We start from the raw sequence: 21,436 nt of genomic DNA, 5'->3' as shown, positions 1-21,436 counted from the left end.
AGATGCTTTTGTCGATTTTTCCTTCTGTAATGAGTGGAGAAGCAGGGGCTGTGGACTTTATTGGTAGGAGTGGCTAGTTGTAGCTCTTCAGGGTGGGGTAGACTTTTTCTTTTCTCATCTTGTGTTTGCTTATACTGATATTTGATAGGTGAGGCCTGTTTTCCTATTGTGGAGCCCACCTGTTATCTTTGGATTGTACACCCTCTATTCATATATATACAAAAATAGAGTGTTTAAAAAAAATAAAGAATGTGGATAGCTGACATATAGGCCGATCGGCTTTTTAACTTGAATGTGGATAGCTGATGTACCCATTTTTAAATAGAGAAGCTAGGATTGACCTGCTGAGTAGATTTTTGGGGCATGGCTCATCCAACCTGTTGCAAACACTCCCATGGTCTCAATCACTGACCCAGGCCCCATTTGTGCATATCCATCAGATAGTTCTTCTCACCTTAAAGTAGTAAAACACATTCACATCTAATCAATCATAACAAAGGTCCATCAAGCATATACTTTATGCAACTTTTCGGATTTTTTTCAATGCTGGGTTTTTTGAGTTATAACAGAAAATAATACCCCCCTTAAAACCCAAAAATCCCACAACTGATTCAAGTTGACTGGATTATTTCCATGATTATTCAATACAGATTTTAAGCTATGAGGAAGAACACACCAAAAACAAGATTTTATTGGATCGGATTGTTTTCTAAATTTGGGTTTTCTTTACATGACAATAGAATTTATGATGCATGAAAATCGAGACAGGAGGAGACCCCTCGGCATGTAGCAGGCGAATGTTTCCTGCCTGACCCTACCAAGACTCCCTGTGAGAGTTGGACATCGAATCCGCCAACATGCATGTGGGTGCAAGATCTAAGCCATTCATCAAGTCGGCGCCATCATTTGTCTAGTAGCCAGCGAGCATATACATGTTGATATGCGTTGTTGGTCAATTCCTTCTACTTTGCGCTTTTCATTTCAGACCATGCAGGATACACAGTGGGGCCTACCTGCTGAACAGGGGAAGAGTAGAATTTGAAACTGCTGAGTGGCCACTGCATTTTTCGTCCTTCTGTTGCCTTGAAAATCTGATTGGAAATCCTGCAGGGAGTCAAATCCAATTGGTCACAACTCACAAGTTGGAACAATGCATAAATAACAACATGTAATCAGAAGCTTATTTAAGCAATGAACTATCCCAGAAACTTTAAGCCCATGTTTGAATGTGTACATGAATCGTGAATCGAATCGTCTATGTTCAGTTAAGTGAAAGAGGCAGTGACCAGCGGTAATGATGCTTCTTACAATTCATAATGAGAAAGTAGCCCTCGAATTCCAATTGCGTTTCTTTTGAGTCTTAACTTGAAAGTTATGATTTGGAGACCAGAACCTCAATATGGTTGCTGAGAAGATCACAATTTGGTTGTTTATAGTTTACTAGATTAACAAATGCAGCAATATCAAAAAGTGCATGCAAATGTGCTCCAAGAACACATGGGTATTATCAAACCTCGACAAAGAGCTAACATTTCACCAGTAGTAGATGGGACATTGGGATAAATGGTACTTCAAGAACTCATTGAAGCGACTCAGAGGATCTATGAGTAAAACGTTAAAGCAAGAGCATCTATAAAAGGAGAACAGAACTGGAAATTCTTAAATATTTGTTAGAATACATTAGGGTATTCTTCCTAGATTAGGGCATTTCTATATTTGTTAAGATGTGAATCTACTAGCATCTCTCAAGATCTCCCACAAGAGACTACATTATGGAAAGTACAACTTGTTTATTTCTATGAGAATAACATCAATATATAGAAGAGATGGGAGATCTTGAGAGATGCTAGTAGATTCACATCTTAACAAATATAGAAATACCCTAACCTAGGAAGATTACTGTAATCTATTCTAACATCCTCCCTGAAACTCATTGTGCTCTCTAGGTAATTTGAGTTTGAAAGGTATGATAACCATTTATTCAAAAGGCAAAAGACAAAATCAATGACAACATGAGGCAATAAAACGACAAGTAGTAAGAGGCAAGTAGACACTTCTGCTGACACTACCCAAAAAGGGAAAAAGCTGCGGTTAGAATCCGTAGCATGAATGTAGTCGTAGTGCATTAACAACAGTCAAAAAGATATAGCTACGGATTTAATACGTAGTCATAGACAGTCATAGCTACCGATTAGATACGTAGTAATATTTTCTGTAGCAAAATCTACGTAAAACTACGAATAATATTTGTAGCTAAAAGTATGACTTTATCCGTACGTCTAGAGCTACGGCTATTAGCCGTAGTGAGTTTCTATTTTAAAAAATAAAATAAAAATAAATAATGGCTTACCATTGCTAGTGCATGCCCTGATAGATCAACTCATCTAAAAATTCTGGATTCAACGATAAAAGAAACATGCACAACAATGCTTCTATGTAGAGAGTACCAATAAAAGGGCTCCACATGTACAATTTATTAGATGAAGCAAATTCTTGATTGATTATTCTATCACATCTTAGGAATTAGTTTGTAAGGCCTTGGCAGCAGCTAATGTAGCACTTATAGCCCCAGCTTCTGCAGCTGAGGCATCAACCAAGTATTCAACCCCTTTACTAAGTCTCCTGCAGTGTGATCTAAACCAAGTACAATTCTCCGGGAAGCTCACACATGATAAAGATATTTTTAAGTGCTATTCAATAATTTGCATCAGGTCCTCAGGGAATACAATCGTAGAGTATATCAAAACAAAATTTGATCTATTAAACAAAATATAGATCTCCAATAGCTTACCTTTGAAGCATTGCATTCTCAGCACTTATACTGGTGTACATATTCCATTTATAGGAGGGGCAACCAGGCTACCCAGCACAACAGCACCCTCAACACCTGCTTCAGGAATTTCTTGTCTTGTTCTTTCATCAACAAATGTGTATCTTGTAGGTAATCTCCCTGCTTGTACATTGGTTGCAGCAGCTGCTGCTGCAGCATGTGTGAAGCAGCACTTGTTGTTTTAGCAGTAGCTAGATCTTCAGCCACAAGAAGGTCATCTAGCAACACCCCTTTAGCACAAACACCATTTACAATGAGCATTGAGAGCAATAACATATTAACTAGCATGTCCAAAGAAAATAATGCACGGCGCAAGTTATGTAACTCAGGCCTCCCAAAACAAATATGCTTGTGAAATAACATTAGCTTGTTATGAATAAGTTGAATCACCCAAAACACATATCAAACTTGGCACAGTTCTACAGCAATCCAGACACACCAAATCCCTGACCAAACTGTGAATGAAGCGTAGCCAGAGATTGCACTAATATGACAATATTGACCATCTACCTTTAAATTTGGACACCTCAGCATTTACTTTTAACCATCCATTTGGTAGCCATAAATTGATGGTCAGAATTTGTTGATTGGAGTGATTCTAGCTATATACTACATTCACAATCAGACACAATTTAGATGGTCTAGATAGCAGTATATGTCAACGCTGCCTAGGAGGGGATGAGTCACCACTACATTTTAAATGGTGCAAAACTAATGTTGGAATCTAGCCCTTCCCTATAATTCTTTCCCCCATGTAGGGCTCCATTAATAGAAGTCACATTATCCATACAATGTAGGTTGGTGTGGTCATTTTTCAAACGTTGCTTGAACTTCACAAGTGAAATAGCATGCGGAGCAATGTCGCGGCCAGTCATAGAGAAGAATGAAAATGAAAAGAGAGGGGTTAAAGGGAAATAAGTTATGCTGAGAATGGAATTCGACGAGAATATTGTAAGCCCAATGTGGGTTGCCACAAAGGTGGATTTTGGCAATGGTTGTTCACTTGGCAATCAGCCAAACACACCACACACATGAAAAAGCTGTGGAACTAGTGAGATAGCAATTGAATCCACAGTCACAAACTCATGAAATCCATCATGAGGGTGTCCGGTAGTGTTTAATAAATTTTACTAACGAAAGAGAGGATAAAAGGATAGATCTCCTATATTATTCACCAATACAGAAGGCTTGGTTAAACAACAAATCCATAGTTCAGAAACATGCCTGACATGCGGCAATAAAATCTCAGTCATTGGAATTTTCACACAAAAAGTATCAAAGCTACAGTGGAAAGCATATAGCTAAAGCCAGTACATGTGGATCATGAATGTTCAAATTACATGGCATGCCAATAAAAGAATACATTGGAAGATTTTGCTACCATATAATTCAAAGTGGGGTGAAGTGGAGTTGAAAAGAGATGCTTCTTGTGCCAAAAAGGATTTTTTTTTTTTTTTAACACAGACTATACCATCCAAAATTTTCAGTAAAAAACCACATCTAAGGATTATCCTGTCAAAAGATTCCAGCAAATCAAAACTGCACAAAAATATTTAATTTTTTCTTGGCATCCATTAATTCAAAAAACATGACAGCCATCCAATAGTATCTAAACCAGCCTTCTAAAACTTATAGCATCTTAAGAATTAGGAAATGAGAAAAGATCTTTACCCGTCAATAGATGAGACTGTCACAGACATCCAACTACCAATCCACATTTTTTGCCCACTTTTTGAAAAACTGACATTAATAGAAACTTAAATTTGCATGGAACTCCTACCAACCACCATATGGGCAGTGGAGTATCTTGGTACAGAATCCCATGTCTACCAAAAGGAACGAGTGAGTCATGCTTTGGAAATTTATAACAAAGAGTAAAAATCAAAGCACCAGTTGCACACGAAACAATGGATTTTACATATACCTAAAAAGCACATTATGAAGATGTAAGACTGCGCACCAACCTAAGAATCTAGAATGAATGAGTAGAAGTAATTAAGAGATTAAGAGACAACAGAAAGATATGGTATCAAATGAGGGAATACAGATTCTATAAAGTAGCTTATCTTAACTTACCATCCAAACGCCCCCTTTGTGAGACTGTGCTCACATTGTATCTTGTATTGGGGAAATTGATCATTCTTGCAATTTAACACATCCAAACATGGCCTAAGATCGGCAGTACATAATCTGCTGGATATCCATATCAACAGTACCAGAGCAGAAATTGTACTATGTTGATTGCTCTCCAATGCAATTGCTCTACTGGCATGTTTTTTTTTTTTTTTTTATAGGTTTTTAACACATGCATTGAGAAATGAAGATGAATGAAAAATGCACCTATAGCCAGGATGTATAGTATATGAATGGACTGGATGAGAAGCTTGGCTTGTTCTGTTTGCAGTTGGAATATCCGTATCCCTTCTTTGTAGCTGCTACCGAATGCTACTAGCAAAAAGATTGAAATGAGATATGTCAAAACTCATCATAGATTGCTTATGATTCGAAAAAGACACTTTTGTTGGACAATCATAACTATCCATCCATTGCTCGGGGAAAGGATGGCTACAAGAATAGGGACAAATCACGAATAGGTTGGATCATCTGATCAATGTGATTTTTGAGCCCATAAAAATGTCATCTGGACTTTATAGGCAGTTCAGATTGATTTTTGAACCTGATTTGTTGTAGATAGTGTGGCGCACACCCCACTTAGAAGCAGTCAGGATGATTAGCTTGTGGGTGCATGCATCTGACTTTTTGATACCCTTAAACTAGGTTTTCTGTTGTGATTACATGTAAAATATGCTATACTATGGTGTTTCTCACCATCTTTATGAGATCCAGACCAATCATAAGGTAGCCTATAGGTTGAATGGGTCATAACCCAAATATATATCACACTGATTTAACAATCCTAACCATTCTATCATAGAAGTTTTATGGAAAGAAATTATATGGTTATAAGAAGTGTCAAACAAAGTTAATTTGACCATTTCAACTTTTCCAAGCCAAGGGTTGGAATTGTCCAATCGGTCTGAATTTTGGGATATGAACCATCTAAGGTAGGGCCAGCCTACCTGATGAGAGTTCGGATCTCATAAAGGTTTGCCATATACTATACAAAACATGCAGATCAATCAGAAAATTTAAGTTCATTAAAAGGCTGGAGCATGCACAGCATATTCATCATTTCAAAGTCCCATTTTTAATACCTTTGCAACATCAAGCACATGTTGGCCAAGTACAGGATGCTTCCTCATACAGTGACGCACTTTGTGTGATTCTGCTAATCAAGAGTTGTTCGTCAACCCTGCCACCTGTTAATGCCCAGCAGACCCAAAAACATAACAATACCATCATTCACTTTGTGGACATTAGGGCATGAGTAAAGAAAACATGGCAGGACGATCTCGAGTTGGAGACCCAGATATCAAGAAGAAATGAAAGCACGACAAATTATTCGCAGAAAAAAGTTGGACCATTTGGCTGTCATAGTGAGATACCAAATCTGATCAAACAGTAGCGGCAGCAGCAATTTCCAGCGGCATAGATGGAGTGCAGAACTAGATTATCTTCACAAGTAGGCAAACTGAAATGAAGGAAACATCAAAAAAACAAAAGTTAAAAACATGCTTCAATATAACGAATTTTAAGATTCAACAATCAGAAAAAAATGTATAGAAACAATAACAAGGAAACATTTTCATGCATTATATACAGGGCTGCAATGCAGAGTGCACTCAGAACATGTAAAGAGCAGAAACATTTTGACACAGTCGGTGAGAAGGTGTGGCATTTAATAACACATGTAAAGGAGCTTCTACTCACCGGATCAAAGTTCTTATTTCCTGCTGGGAAGAAAAGAAGCGTAGGAAACCCATCAGACTGCAAAAGCAAGTGAACACACATGTGAGGTCTTGCTGCATAGAATTTCAGTGCCACCAACCTCAAATACAAAAGAGGTTTGGACCAAAGAGAAAAGAAAGGAAAAGTAAAGAAAGGACCAGAGCTTCATAAGAGCTTCAAATTTACAATTCCTTCCTTTCTTTGCTTTTTCAAAGAAAGTGGGAGCACACACCACCTGTCATTGTATCTATAAAGCTGAAATAAACACTTAAGCTAGGGAGGACAGGAACCTACAGTAGAACATGCTCTATACAATGTAATGTAAGGACACAGCGAAAAAACCAGGGTCTCCAACGAAAGAACAGGGCAAGCATAGTATGAAACCCCTGCTCTTGGAAATACACTGCAGTTCCTTTCCACTGCATTATTTCCCAACAAAAATCTGATAACCACTCAATTTTCATTATCAATACATAAATTATAAGTACCCTGAAGAATCAGCTCTATATGCACATGTAATTTCAGTTTAAACCCAAAGTAAAATTAGATTTCATGTTTCCATACACTAAATGAGGTAACTTGGATTTTAACATGAGGTTCTCTCACAAGCAATTACCTCTTGAAAGCAATGCTAAAAATGGAGTCCACTGATGTCACAAAGGTCGTTTGCATCATTGTATAGCAAAAAAAATGGAGAAGTTGTGAGATCTTACCTTGTTGTTATGTAAGATATAAGCCTCTTGAGTAAAGGATAGCCATGACTCCTCGGATTTTATATAACATAAGAAAATTGTAGTTTCAGTGGCCGGGTGTCAATCTAAAGAAGATTACAAGGATAAAGCCTTCAAACACATGAAGTGATTTCTTAGTTTTGATGGCCACAAGGACAGGAAGTGGGATCAATCATTTAGAATGATTTCTTAGTGGTGAAAGACACATAATGGGCCCCACTACCTAGATGGTTCTGATCGAGAAACACTAATGCCATGTTTACACTGGGTATTCGCATAGAGATAATACTAATACTCTGCCAACAAATCAAATAAATCCTTACAAAATATACTTTTACTAATGCTATACTTCTTCCTGTCTAACAAATATAAGAATAAGTAAAAGAGGCAATAGAATCTATGGAAGATGAAAGAGAGCCCTGCATGCATGTTGAAAGAATAGGAAACCTAAGCCATATCTGTATGTCTCCATATCTATGCAATCAACAACAATTACAAACAGGGAGCAAACAAATGCCACAAAGCAGCCACTCCTCCAGCCCCATTCCAACTATACTTGAGACCAAAATCGCTCTCTCAAATCTGGAAGGTGAAATCCCTAATTCTAAAAATTCTCGGATTCCCAAAATCCTAAAATCCCCAAATCCCCAATTTGTAAAATCACAAAAACCAAATTCAAGGTCTACATTCAAATCTGTAAGCCCTAAAATCCCCAAATCCCTAAATGAGGGTCCACATTCGAATTGGAAATCCACAAATTACTAAATCCCCAAATTCATAAATCAACATTGAGAGAGAGAGAGAGAGAGAGAGAGAGAGAGAGAGAGAGAGAGAGAGGGATTCCTCGCGTTCGTGAATCTAATTGAATCGAGCTTCAGAGAGAGAGAGAAAGGGAGGTCGTGATTGAGAGAGGAATGAAGGTGGTGCGTGGATAGGGAGGGCCTTGGACCACCGCTAGGCCAAACGAGGATGGGCAGGGAGAGAGATGGGGAGTCGAGGATGGGCTGTTTTTGTCGGGAGTCGAGAGAGAGAGAGAGAGAGAGGTGGGGAGAAAGAAAGAAGCGAGAGGGCTGTTTTTGTGGGCGTTGGAATTAAATTCGATGTTTTTTTTGGGCGCGGACGCCCACTTGAGACGAACGGTGATGTGTTAGGGGCTACGTGTGGCCCACCATAATGTATGTCATTTATCTGTGCCATCCATTAAATTCGAATAATTTTTTAGGGCTTTATCCAAAAAAATTGGCAAATAGAAGGCTCACAAGGACCACACCAGAAATCAACAAAAGGCACTCAATCTCCATTGTTTCCTATGGTGTGGTCCACTTGAGCTTTCAATTTATCTACTTTTGGGGGATAATGCATTAAAATGTATGTAAAAATGGATGGACGGCTTAGATTAAATACAAAATTTTTGGTGGGCCCATAGAACTTCTAACGGATGTACCTTTGCTGTGGTGGTTAAAGTGATTTAGCTACGGATTAAATCCGTAGAAACCTACTAAATCCGTAGGCTCCACTCCTTTTTGGTAGTGTGACTTCTGCGCAATGTTCGAAGTATTGGTATCGCTACAAGTTTCGATGGCCAGATGCATGTACAATCGCGATGTCACTGATAATATCACCAATAACCAAAAATGCAGGAATGCATTGGGAAAAACTTAGAGAAAATGGTGAAATTTTTCAGCGAAACTTCAAGAGATACTAAAATACACATATTTGCATATTTATGAATAAAAAAGTTGTGAAAAGAATGCATACATAATAATTTTCCATTTAATGGAACCCTAAAAGCATGTGTTGTTATAAGAAATCCGTCCAACCATATCCCTTCCATCCACACATCCATTGATATTTCAAAATATCGAAAACACATTATATTTTGCCGAGAAATTGTCGACAATTGAAAAGGAAACGAAAAATCATGGACTAGATATTGCCCATGTTGCGATAATGATAACATCGTGATATTATCAATCATATCGTCTACAAATTGAACATTGCATAAAACCATGCGCCCATAAAAAAACTTTTTCAATAAACAGATTTTTAGCGATATCAATACATTAGCAATATCATCAAAATATTGTTGATACACTAGCAATACAAGCGACACCAGGAATTTACATAGTTAAATATATTAACGATACATTGGCAATACTTAGCGATACATCATTGATACATGGAATTTCCGATACTATTAATGTTATCTATATTGCCAAGCCCAATATACAAATAATCTCAAGGATATTTCGATAATATAAGGGACACCTCAAACAATGCTTCTACGATATGAACCATTGCCACTTCAATGACTAACAAAAGATCTAGTTGCACTTCTGGTGATTGGGATTTCACCCATTGCTCTTCCAGTAGATACACTCCCGATGGCTAAGAGTACAACTTTTGCTCTTCCAATGGCACTAAATGCTTCGACCTGTCCAATCAAAACGCTATCAAAATGCCTGGCACAATAATGTCTGATTCAAACACCCAACACAATAACAAATCCGATCAAATGCCCGACACAAAAACGAGTTTGGTCCATATGCCCAACACATACAAGTCCAGTCCAAAACACCCAATACAAATGAAACGCATATTGTCAAAAGGCCTATTAGGAAGTAGATACAACTCGAAGGTGCAAAGCTCTTTAGACCACCATATTGTACATGTCAAATCCACTCTGTCAATCGCGAACAATGCATAATTGCACATAAAACTCAAAGTTCACACATCGTGGCCTGCCTAAGTTTTAGACCAGGCTGATCCATACTTGGTGAACAATTTTGGTGAAAGATACACACCATGATGGCCCCTTCCAAGGCCTATGGTTGGGTCCCATCCCCATTGTTCCCTATAATATGGCCCACCTGAGTTATTGATATCTATGGTTTTCCGGTGCAGGGTCTACAATCGAGGAGCACAACTAGTGAACGGAGTGGATTTCAAATATACAACATGGTTGGCCCAAAAAGCTTGGGTGTGTCATGTGTTGCATAAAAAAGTTGATGTAGATGATTCCAATCCTTTTGATGCCTTGCGCTCATGGTCTTATCTATTCCATCTAAAATATGGGGCGCCACTAGGGATAGAACATCTTTTGAACTAAAATTGGTCGAGCAATTTTAACCATTCATTTATGGATATCAAGTAGACAGTTAAAACTAAAATAGCTACTGGTCATGATCTCTTTTTTAATTTATCTTTCATCACTACCAATAAAGATATGGAATTACATAAGCCGTCTTGAATTGCCAGAGATTAAATAGAAATGCAAAATTCAAGTTCTATGGTGGCCACCATGTAACTGATAGTAGAATAAAAATTAAAAATAAAATAAAATTACGAAGTACCTTCAGCTGCTAGTCATCGATTTGTTTAATTAAGAGCACGTGCATCTGCGGTCCAAACTAAGTCTTTCAAGGCAGCTGAATAATTCTCATAGAACTGCATGTTCCAATAGGAAAATAGATTAAAAAAATATAAAAACCATTGGTCAGTTTGATTGTTAGGTTAGTCAGTTCATGTGCAAGAGGTTATAGGAGTGACCGAGTTTCAAGTTGACTCAATGAGTTCTAGAATAGGAAAATGAATTTTCCAATGCATTACCACAGTAGATTGCAGAATCCTCCCAATTTTGGGGCCCATTTCAATGAACTTCTGGGGTTTCTGAGAAAGGAGGTTTCAAGCCTGCTTTTGTGGTCAACTCAGCAAAATGAATCAGATTGGTTTTTGTTGAGTCAGCATTTTAGCACCTATTTTATCGAGCAAGAGATAGGATGGAGGTTTGCAGCGTGCATCCAAATGCACAAGATCAATTGACGTTTGGACCAAAAACAGCATTTAGGACTCGAAACCTTTAGCAGGGTGCGTCCAAACAGGCCCTTAGTCTGAGACAATTAACCAATATAATTTATTAAAAAAAAAAAAAAAACAAAAACAAAAGGCAAATTGCCCATTGACAATGAAAATTCTGGTTAATAACAGAAGGACCATCTAATTTCCTAAACCATGTGGTACCAGATGATTCTCACCAAATGTTGTGAATTTGGTAAATTCCAAAGTTTTCCCTGCAATACTTGAGATTTTATGGGGCAAAAACAGAAAAAAAAAAAATAATAATAATAATTATCCTTGAGTGAATGGAATGCCCCAGAAAATATCAAATTAGGAAGAGAAATATAATGGCTGCTTGCAGGAGTACCCTCTCTCTCTCGAGGCACCAACGTGACATGCATGCAAGAACCAAGCTGTCCATCAGGTGGGACATACACGTATGAAAAAAAAAAAAAAACAGTTGAACATAATTGCACGACAGCCCACATTTCAATATGCGTATGGTACCCACTTATAAGCAAGACCAACCAGACTTTCCGGCCACAACACAAATGGTGGGGCCCACTTGATGAGCAACCCGGATCTTGCATGCACATCCCATGTTGGTGTATTCAGTGAGCTAGTACTCATATTCCTAAAATGCTTGTGCCGGAAGGTTGTAAAATACCATTTGCCTTCTCAGTTTGTAAGAGTGGTTGCCTTCATTGACCAGAATAGTTGATACTACTGGCCCCACTATCGATGGCTCCCCAAGCAAGAAAATGTAATGGCATTGTATAACCTTTCATCCCAAGCATCCTATAACACCTCAAGAAAAGATAGCAAATGAGCAATACCCTATCAAACTCAAGTGTGTCACCTCTTGCTTTTTTCATTTCGACCACGGATAACAAAGGCGAGACTTCGAAAACCTACACAGATTTTCATCAAGTATCAAACGAAGATATCAGCATGCAGTGAACTTCTGGAGCTTTGATTTTATTTAACATATGTATTTCCCTTTCAGCATTGTATTCAAAGTTTATATTAGTGGATATGTGATGATGATGTTGCCTTTGTGATTTGGGTAAACTTGTGGTTATGCTTCTTATGAGACAAATGTACATTGAAAAATCATCCTTGTAGGATCCCAGAATCGGAATCTGGTGTAAGCGCTGGGAGCCGAGAATGGGGTATTATGGAGGCTGTCGGTACTGGATTTGGCAACTGAGATTTTGTGAGCCTGATTTCTGGGTTTGGGGCGTGACAAAAGAGACATCAGAAAAGAAGTGTGAGAGAGCGAGGGGAGGGTGAAGGTGTCCTGATTTGAAATCAAGTTGAGTGAATAGGGCCCCGTTAGGTTGGGTTGCGGGTCAAGTACAAAGAAATTCAGGTTCGGTTTGGATTGGGCCCCTTGGATTGGAATTCAAGTCCGAACCAGTTGCAGGTTCGGTCTTCTTGTGGCCGATCAGGGTCGGGTGAACCCTCAAACCTGACCCAACCTGCCCGAGTTGCACCCCTATGTGCAACCCTAGTTTGTGTAAATTTTTCAGAACACCCTAAATTTCAAAAGTTGAATAAAGTGACCCAAGCATTACAAAACATAATTAAAATGAGAACGGTTTTTGTTCTGTAGTATGGAAACTTTGAAAACCTCTCTAGAAACCAGTCACAAAAACAGTTTGACAGGAAGCTGTATGCATGGCTTTTTAGAAATTGCACACAGTAGTTGTACAAGAGTTCCTCAGGAGCGCATGGCAGACACATAAATGATCTGCACCATGCATTTGGGAGGGCCCACCATATGCATGGCCCGAAAAGAGGACAGCTCGATGTTTCAAACCACTCAATCCGAACATGTTCTCAATTACACAGTGGTTCATCAAATAGGGGGTCTACCTGGGCTCTTTTTCTTCTTTTTTTTTTTTGGCCATGAACCATCAATTGTGTAGCCGGACAGGCAAACATGGGTCTTGTACGTGTGACCACGTCCCCACAGGAACTCTCATGTGTACTAAGGTTTGCAATTAGCATACCACTGTAGAAGATAGATTTGGGACTATATAATACAGGGGAAGTTATTTGATGCAGTGGCACAAGATGATGCTTGATATGCAGGCACTCAGAAATTGTACATGTGGCATACATTAACTCAATTAAACCGACTAAATTATGGAACCCACTGCTTCTAAGAAACCGTCTGAAATCATTTTGGTTGAACAATTCTAACCTCGATTCATGAACAGTTGTTAGTAAAAATAGGACCTTTGGATATTTTTCATTTCAACTATCCACTAAATGTCCACCAATCCGATAGCCACATAATCAAATATACTTAATTTTTGGTTCATGATACAACTAAACTGGGACATGTAATTTGGCCTTGAATTACTTGTACGCCACATGCAATTTCTAAGTAATTAATATGTGCCTGTGTATCATCCATCACACTCACCAGAGTATCAAAGTTTTTCTCATAATACAATGCAATCTCTTTAAGTCTAGGGTAGGAAAAGTTCCAGATACTGCTTAAATAACAACAATTTACATCAAAATGAAACAGCTAAAGTTAAGAAATATACATTATTCCCACTGTAGAGATATAATGAAAGATCGCCAAATCAAATGCTCCGGCACTTATCGTTTTTGAGTTTGCACAAGTGGGGCCCATGTTGAGTGATCCAAAAACCTGATATTATGAGCCCCATGGAAGATGGCCCATGCGCTAAAGACCTCCCACATTGGGAGAATCCTAACCTCGAAAAAAAATACAACAATGGTGTCCATTTAAACAAAAGAAGGCCAAATAATCTACCGGTCGGATCTTCACAGCTGAGGGAATTTTGGTGCATAGACCACTCATGGTGAAGCCCATCATATCAACAATTTGGATCGCCGAATCATTGGCCGCACTTGTACAGAATGAAAAAACCTGAAGAGCATTGTACAACCTTTCTACCCAGGCATATTATAGTACCTCAATGCATATTCCTAAGTACGCTTGCAAAGATTTAATTTAATTTTTTTTTGGTCAATTTAGGGGCATTTCTATTGACTCTTGAATCTCAAGTAGGTTTGAAAACATTTCTTCCTAGAGAGGCTTCAGTAGTTTTCCTCAAATAAATAAAGATCATCCACCCACCTCTGTAGAGATAGTGAGATGTCCTTTCCGACCCAAGTCACGTCCTTCTTGCCTCATCTTCACCTCATCAAGCATAACACAAATAAGTATACAACATTCAATATGCATCATATTTTCCAGAGCATTGAAACAGCAAACAGTAAAAATTCTCTTTTCAGCACCAAGGGTCCGTTTGGATAGGGGATCCTACAAAATTGGGATTAAGCATAATCCTGATTTTTCTAAGCCCCACACCTCCATCTCAGATTTGTTGCCATAAAGTCGCAATTTCCTCCTCATAAGTGAGATTGCCCAAGTTTGAGGGAAAAAAAAAACTGAAACACGCTAATTGCAATGATGCGAAGGAAAGCATCATTTTAATGCAGCGAATCTGATGTGGAGGGCCTGGGACTACCATAAACAGGATTACCCAAACGGACCCTATGTGTTTCCAATGCATCACCATCTTAGCCTTTCTCTAAGCAACTTGGACTTGGTGTTCCAAGGTAGATTGGTAGTTGGGCTACATGGTATGGGTAGTCCTTTAAATCGTCCTTGACTTATGTTGTGGCCAAAAGTTAGGTCGTCCCGTCATCAACCGGGCCACATGCAAAATAATACATCAACAGTTAAAAATTTGACCACTTGGCCCTATTTGCCCTGCATATCTAGTCCACCTGATGACAATGGAGGTGCTCGCTTTTTTTTTTTTTTTCCTTTTCTTTTTAGACAGGTAATCTGGGCTCAAACCCAAGACCACAACATTGAAACATGCCCTGTCTACCATTGAGCTAGGGGCTCAAACCCATGTATGTCCCGCAATTAATTTATCATAAGCTGATAAGGGCGTGTTTGGGCGGTGGGATTAGAAGGGATTATGTGGGATGGGATTCAAAGAACATAATTACTACCCATGGCAGGGATTGTCCCTTGTTGCCATGGGATAAGATTAATGCCATGCTTTGTTAGTAATACGGTGGTACATTGAATGGATATACCCACCATCATTTGATATTATTGAGAATAATACACTTGTGTTATATCTAAACCGTTCATTTGTTTTGTAACCTCATTTTATGGCATGGGCCTAAAAATGAGGTAGATCCAAAACTTATGTGGCCCCAAAGAAGTTTTCAATGGTAAGTATTCAATCCCCGTTGCTTTCTATGGTGGGGTCCACTTGAGCTTTAGATTTACCTGATTTTTTGGCCCATACTCTAAAATAATCTCAAAAAATGGGTGGACGGTGTGGATATAGCCCACACATCATTGTGGGACCTACACAACTTGCTAACATTGAGTGAAATTGGCAAGGGACCCAATGCAATTCCATCTAATCTAATTCCAAGCTTTTCCATTCTTCCCAAACATGGAGTGGAATTGGCACAGGACCAGATGAATCCCATCCCACCTAATCCCTTCTAATCCCACTGCCCAAACACACCCTAAATAAAAATGTCAACCTTGTAATCACACCTCTTGACACTAAAACCTAGTGGCTTCGCACTTTCTTCCATCTTCGCCATGATTTCAGATGCTGAACATCTCAAAGTGAACCTCATCTCTCGTCTTACACCCTAAGACAAAGCAGCAAAGGCATATAACAATAGGCGAAATATACTATGCAAAATGAGCCCATTAAGGCTCTACTCATGCAAATGGAAGCCTACTTAAGTGGCACACGTGCATGAGATCCAGCGCATTCCTCGATAAAGAAAACCATGCATGCATCACAGCCCAAAAATCTATAGAGTTTGATCATCAAAATGACTAAAGCGCACATGGACAAATGAATGGTTGAAAAAGATTGATCAACGGCCAACACACACAAGTGTGGCCCACCCAATAAATGATGGGGATCAAGCAAGTCTGCCACACTCAGTTATATGCCTTTGGATTCTCGTGAAAAATAGAATATACAATATAATTTACAGGCAACACAAGACTATGGTGCTGTTTTGAACATTCTGGAAATCCAAGCAGATCGATGGCCCATGCATCCATTCTGAATGAGAATGCAAGTACAAGAGGTACAGCCCATTATCATCGCATTCTCATTTTTTGGTCATCTTTGCGGGTTGGAGCATCTTGCGCATCTTGCGGCCCACATTTTATGGTAGTTAACTGAATGCAAAATCATTTTCACCTTTTCACTGTTGGAAGATCCAAAGTACGTGTTAAAACATATAACAAGCACTCTCCAACTATTACAAACTGTTATGGGTAAATCCGAACCGAGTCACGTCATGGTTAACTTAGGCACCAACGATCAAGACCCTGGACTGATATGCATCAGACCCGAAGCAAATTCCTGTTCCGAGGTGAACTCCCGACTGATGTCCGAATCTTCTGCTAGAGACACGATATCAACTCGGCTCGGAGGCCTGTCTGAGCCGACTCATCTTACACCTCCACTAGTGTCACCTCGGAGTATCAACAATATGTCTGAGCCGACTTGTCCTTTGCGACGGTTTTCACTTGAAAACCCGAACGACAGTAGCCGTCGCGTATCCGTTCAATCTACTTCCGACCCTGAATCAGCTAATTGGTGAAAACAGTGGCATTCGAAAAGCAATGGCCCTGAGCCGAAGTCCCAAGCCTAATCTTTGGCACCTAAGCCGAAGATCAAATCTTAGATAGGCATCCCCGAAAGATTCCGAACACAGGCTCCAACCATCGACTCTGACCATAAGCTCCGACCACGAGTCTTGAGTCCATGGGATCCGATCAAGGGCTCTGATGTGTTAAGTCCAAGGTCCGAACAGGTTTCAGTCTCGTCATGGGCTTGAGGAACTGAGTCGTGGGACTAGCCTGGCCATGGATGTGGCCGAAGATCACACTCAGATATACAGCCCATTAAGGCATATGGGAGAATGATCTGGCGCACGATCCAAGGATACCGGCCGATATCTCCGCATGCGTGACAACCGCTTGATTGGAGTAAATTGTGCCGAGTTTAACGGTAATGACTCCTCCGACCCACATGTATAAATACCGGGGAAACCCATCGCAATAGGTATGCAATATCTCACACCCCCAATCTACTATACACAACTTAGACCTAGTTTCTGTATCCTAACTTTGGCATCGGAGGGTCCCTTGTTTGAGCCAGGGTCTCCTTTGTTGATCTCTTTGTGCAGGACTAGGGTTCGTTTTGAGCGCGCAGGGCAAAATAGAGGGTGCTCCAGATTCTTGCATCAACACAAACAATCCAAAAATAGGAAGAGAAAAGGAATATAAACTTTCAAAAAATAATAATACTAGGAAGCCACTATTTACACCCATCCTGTTTGATACAAACACCCTTGTTTCTACTTTGGGCATTACAATAATAAAAGTAGGATTTTATTTTATTTTATTTTCAAAGATCAAGAGTAAACAGTAACCCAAAAATCATGACCATCCGGAACTCAAGTAGGACACACCCTAGGAAAAAGTTGGAATGGGACACTCACCATTAGTTATTTGAAGGGCACGCTGTGGTGTGTATGCGCCATCCAATTCATTCATTTGATGTGGCTCATTGGGATGAAAGAATTACAAATAATCACAGTATTCCAAAACTCATGTGGGCCATGCCACACGAATTTAGAGGTTTTTAGTTATAATTTTATGAGGTGGCCCACCTAAGTGTTGAATCAACCTGATTTTGGGGATCAAGGATAAAAAGGGGGTGATTCACCTAATGGACAGGGTGGATTTCATGCACATTAAGTTGTTTCCCCCATGTCAAAGAAAGCGACCCTTATAGGTAACTATGCGGGATACACAAGCATTTTCCTAATAACATCCAGCTCAGCATTCACATAATATACTAATACATTATAAATTGAGAGAGAGAGAGAGAGAGAGAGAGAGAGAGAGAGAGAGTTGCACCTGTTCTTTTTCAAAGAGTCCAGAAAGATTCAGTCCTTCAGATGGTGAAATAATATCGAATGCGTTCAAAAATGATGGCCTCCTGTCCTTTTCTTCCTTTTGGTCTGATACTGTGCAATCCTGACCAAAGAATGGGAATCGACCCCATCAGTCCTAAGAATTATATGATCCAACCCATGAATATGCATAGTACCCCCAGATTTTCAGTTCATGTGAGTGAGGTACTTGGTTCAAAGATCCAGACCATTGATTCGATGGGCATAGTGAAAAACCTCGTTCTATGCAATTTCTTTGTGTGGATATTTCTCGGGATATTTTCAGGCTTTCCTCTGGACATCATTAGGAAAATATCGCCGAAAATAAAAAATAAAAAATATATGTATTTATTTCAGATTAATATATGTATGTAATTATCTAATGAATTGTTTACAGATTTACCATTTATGAGTTGAAACCGTGATGATTTCGCGATAAAAATGCCATATTTTAAAATGTTCCAACATTTTGAAAATCTCACGATAATATTATTTGGTGTATTTTTCAGGAGTTTGTCTCAAGATTTTCAAAATCTCAGCGACAATTGTGACACTGCTGATGGACTCCACAGAGGATGGACTGTGCCCCAAACTTCTCCAGATGTGAAAATCCTAGCTAGACAATCTTTGGCCTTTCCTCAGTTGAATGTGGACACCGGAGAGTTTGCACTATTTCATTAGTTGTTCATTTGTCTGGGGCCAATTGAAGGGATAGAATTGTCCGATAAAGGAAATTTTTTAGGAAGGTCAGTCCGAGGTGGAGCCCACCATTTCAAATATGACTCGCCTAAGAACCCCGCATGTCCAGGGTGTGGACCCACACTCATAATGCATATCCTTGGATTGAGGATATATGGTCTTCAAATTCATATAGGTCCCCACTGGATTTAATTGAAGAACACGAGTATACTCACATTTGAAGTGCCAAATAGTAAATCAATATCGCTCGAATCGACATTCTTCAGCTTTTTGAATTTAGCAGGCTTATAGCCTTTCTTGAACCATGTGCTCTCCATAATATGGGGTATGGTGTTTCTCTCCACAAATATAAAAATTGATTGTCAGCATCAAACTCAAACAAAGAAACCGAGATTAGTTAAGAAGTTCGACTCAACCCCACTTGCACTATTGGAACATACAATCCATGAATCAGGTGGGCCCCACTACATAGATGACCTGGCTCAAAAAAAAAAAGAAGAAAAAGACCGGTCTTATTACCACCCGTACCACACATATACATTAAACGTCAACCATTGACAATTTGTTAACTGTCCATCATTTCCATACATGTGTGGCCCACCTGATGAGTTGACCAACCAGGAGTCATCTACAATGTGAGGACCACCTGATGAACAACTAGAGTGTGTTCCGCATGTGCCTGGAGGCCACAAGTATTGGTGCTTGTGGGTATAGCAATGTTCTCAGTTGTATAGAGTCAATATTGCACCAGAGATCAAAGAAACAAAGTAAAAGAATAGAAGGAAACAGAACATACATTTTTGGATTTGGCTCTAGTATCTTCATTATCAATCTACGAGCAGCCGATGAAAACCAATCAGGACATGTGAAGTCTGCCCTGTATATCTGGAAAGTGAAGAATCAGAAAGTATTGGTTATAAGAAAGGTGGACAACTAATCAAAAATCTGGCTAACTAGTGATACTCAAAAAAGTAAAATGATCACATGCATGGATATAAATATACATATACAAAAAGCGTAAATGTGTATAACATCTATACATACGTAGATACATGGTCTCATGTGTAAGCATATTATATGGTACCAAGTGGTCGAGTGGAGTCAGAGAACTACAGCTTCTAGTACGCCTGACTGCATTTGGGAAAAAATGGGCAGTCCATATCATGGTTCTAGACCATCCACTCGGTCCAACCCACTCCCCATCATCCACCATAGGAAAATCAAACCAAATGAGGATTGTAACCTTCCGATCAATGCAATACAAAACAGACAGTCCACATTCAACAAAATTGGTCTATTCATCAATATGGACCTTCCATTCAATAGGCCCACCTTGGATTGCCCATGATTCATAATCAAAGAATCAAACAAGCCTAACCATTCCATCCACGATTTGGAAAATAGATCATGATTGTATAAGAGAGCACCAACATTCAACAGTTAAGATCGAGTGAACAATCCAGATCAACAAATATAGACTGCCCTTGCGTCCAAATGCAGCTGGAAGCAACAAAAGTAGAGCACAACCTTTAACTTATATTTTTATTGGCCATATAAATTCTGTATATTATGTTATTATGAACTAAAGACAGACTTCCCTATTTGTTCCGAATGGGGAACTTGTTATTCAGAGCTTGGTTTGTAGATGTGGGCCCCATGGAGGTCTATCCAAACCATTGATCTGACAGCCCCCATCATGGATGGCCCATGCCCACATTATATTCTCAATTGGTCAATAACCTTCCCATTGTTGACATGCAACACATGGTTAAAATGAAATGCTGGTTTGTAGATGTGGGCCCCATGGAGGTCTATCCAAACCATTGATCTGACAGCCCCCATCATGGATGTACAAATATAAAATGAATAACCTTCTTATATAGGTTCATGATATTAGGCTCGTCGAAAGGCAAATAGCATGCCACTAGAACGTAAAGAACAACTCCGCACGACCATATATCACCCTTCGCCCCATCATATCCCTTGTCGACAATTACCTGTTTAGTTGACACAAGAAAGTATAGTTCAGTCCTTGCATACGAGATTCTGTTTACAGTTTTCTAAGCAACAGACACACCCACCCCAGCGCACGTTAGAAAACCCATGTAAAATCCTGCAAACCTGCTCCCCCAAATTTTAAAAACTATATATATATATAAAACTAACAGCCCGTGATCAAAATTCAATTTTTAAACAACAGACCCCTCTTTAAACAACTCACCTCCCACCCTATCGCATGTTAGCAAACCCAGGTAGAAAACACCCTCTCCTGACCTTTTAAATAAGTCGGATGGAAAATAAACATTTCAGTGGCCTTAGAGAAGTTTTCAATGATGGTCACTCAATTACTACTGTTTTTGCTGTGTGGTTCACCTGAGATCTGGATCACTTCATTTTTAGGATCATTGACCAGTCAAAACAGATGGACGGCATGTATGCAAAGCACATACATCACAATGACACCCATAGTTAGGTCCTA

General features: G+C 39.3%; 2 protein-coding genes across 13 annotated transcripts; both read right to left on the bottom strand.

The window, feature by feature from the left end:
* Positions 1-600: 600 nt before the first annotated feature.
* Positions 601-20,956, bottom strand: LOC131227269 (CBL-interacting serine/threonine-protein kinase 9-like). Of its 8 annotated transcripts, XM_058223033.1 has the most exons (9): positions 20,829-20,956; positions 19,750-19,842; positions 19,173-19,293; positions 18,224-18,343; positions 15,811-15,924; positions 14,369-14,431; positions 12,084-12,158; positions 9,679-9,844; positions 601-1,104 (listed from the first exon to the last, which is right to left on the bottom strand). In XM_058223033.1, exons 3-8 carry the CDS (start codon positions 19,272-19,274, stop codon positions 9,716-9,718), a joined length of 603 nt encoding a protein of 200 aa, XP_058079016.1. In that variant the 5' UTR covers positions 19,275-19,293; positions 19,750-19,842; positions 20,829-20,956; the 3' UTR covers positions 601-1,104; positions 9,679-9,715. The 8 variants fall into 8 exon arrangements, 6 of the variants coding, with proteins under 6 accessions (XP_058079016.1, XP_058079020.1, XP_058079015.1 ...); XR_009162146.1 differs by lacking the exons at positions 9,679-9,844; positions 19,750-19,842; positions 20,829-20,956 and adding an exon at positions 1,309-1,406 and having other exon boundaries at positions 19,173-19,743; XR_009162147.1 differs by lacking the exons at positions 9,679-9,844; positions 19,750-19,842; positions 20,829-20,956 and adding an exon at positions 10,764-10,857 and having other exon boundaries at positions 12,107-12,158; positions 19,173-19,743.
* LOC131227271 (uncharacterized) lies at positions 2,523-8,438 on the bottom strand. 5 transcript variants are annotated; one of them, XM_058223041.1, is made up of 5 exons: positions 6,662-8,438; positions 6,337-6,422; positions 5,171-5,278; positions 2,792-3,060; positions 2,523-2,622 (listed from the first exon to the last, which is right to left on the bottom strand). In XM_058223041.1, exons 1-4 carry the CDS (start codon positions 6,757-6,759, stop codon positions 2,840-2,842), a joined length of 513 nt encoding a protein of 170 aa, XP_058079024.1. In that variant the 5' UTR covers positions 6,760-8,438; the 3' UTR covers positions 2,523-2,622; positions 2,792-2,839. The 5 variants fall into 5 exon arrangements, 3 of the variants coding, with proteins under 3 accessions (XP_058079024.1, XP_058079025.1, XP_058079026.1); XR_009162148.1 differs by lacking the exon at positions 2,523-2,622 and adding an exon at positions 6,046-6,150 and having other exon boundaries at positions 2,670-3,060; XR_009162149.1 differs by lacking the exon at positions 2,523-2,622 and adding an exon at positions 6,046-6,150 and having other exon boundaries at positions 2,670-3,060; positions 5,171-5,275.
* Positions 20,957-21,436: the final 480 nt, after the last annotated feature.

Source organism: Magnolia sinica, chromosome 15 (assembly GCF_029962835.1).
Source record: "Magnolia sinica isolate HGM2019 chromosome 15, MsV1, whole genome shotgun sequence".
NCBI lineage: Eukaryota > Viridiplantae > Streptophyta > Magnoliopsida > Magnoliales > Magnoliaceae > Magnolia > Magnolia sinica.
Note: the sequence above shows the minus strand (reverse complement) of the source record. Positions and strands in the feature narration are given on the sequence as shown.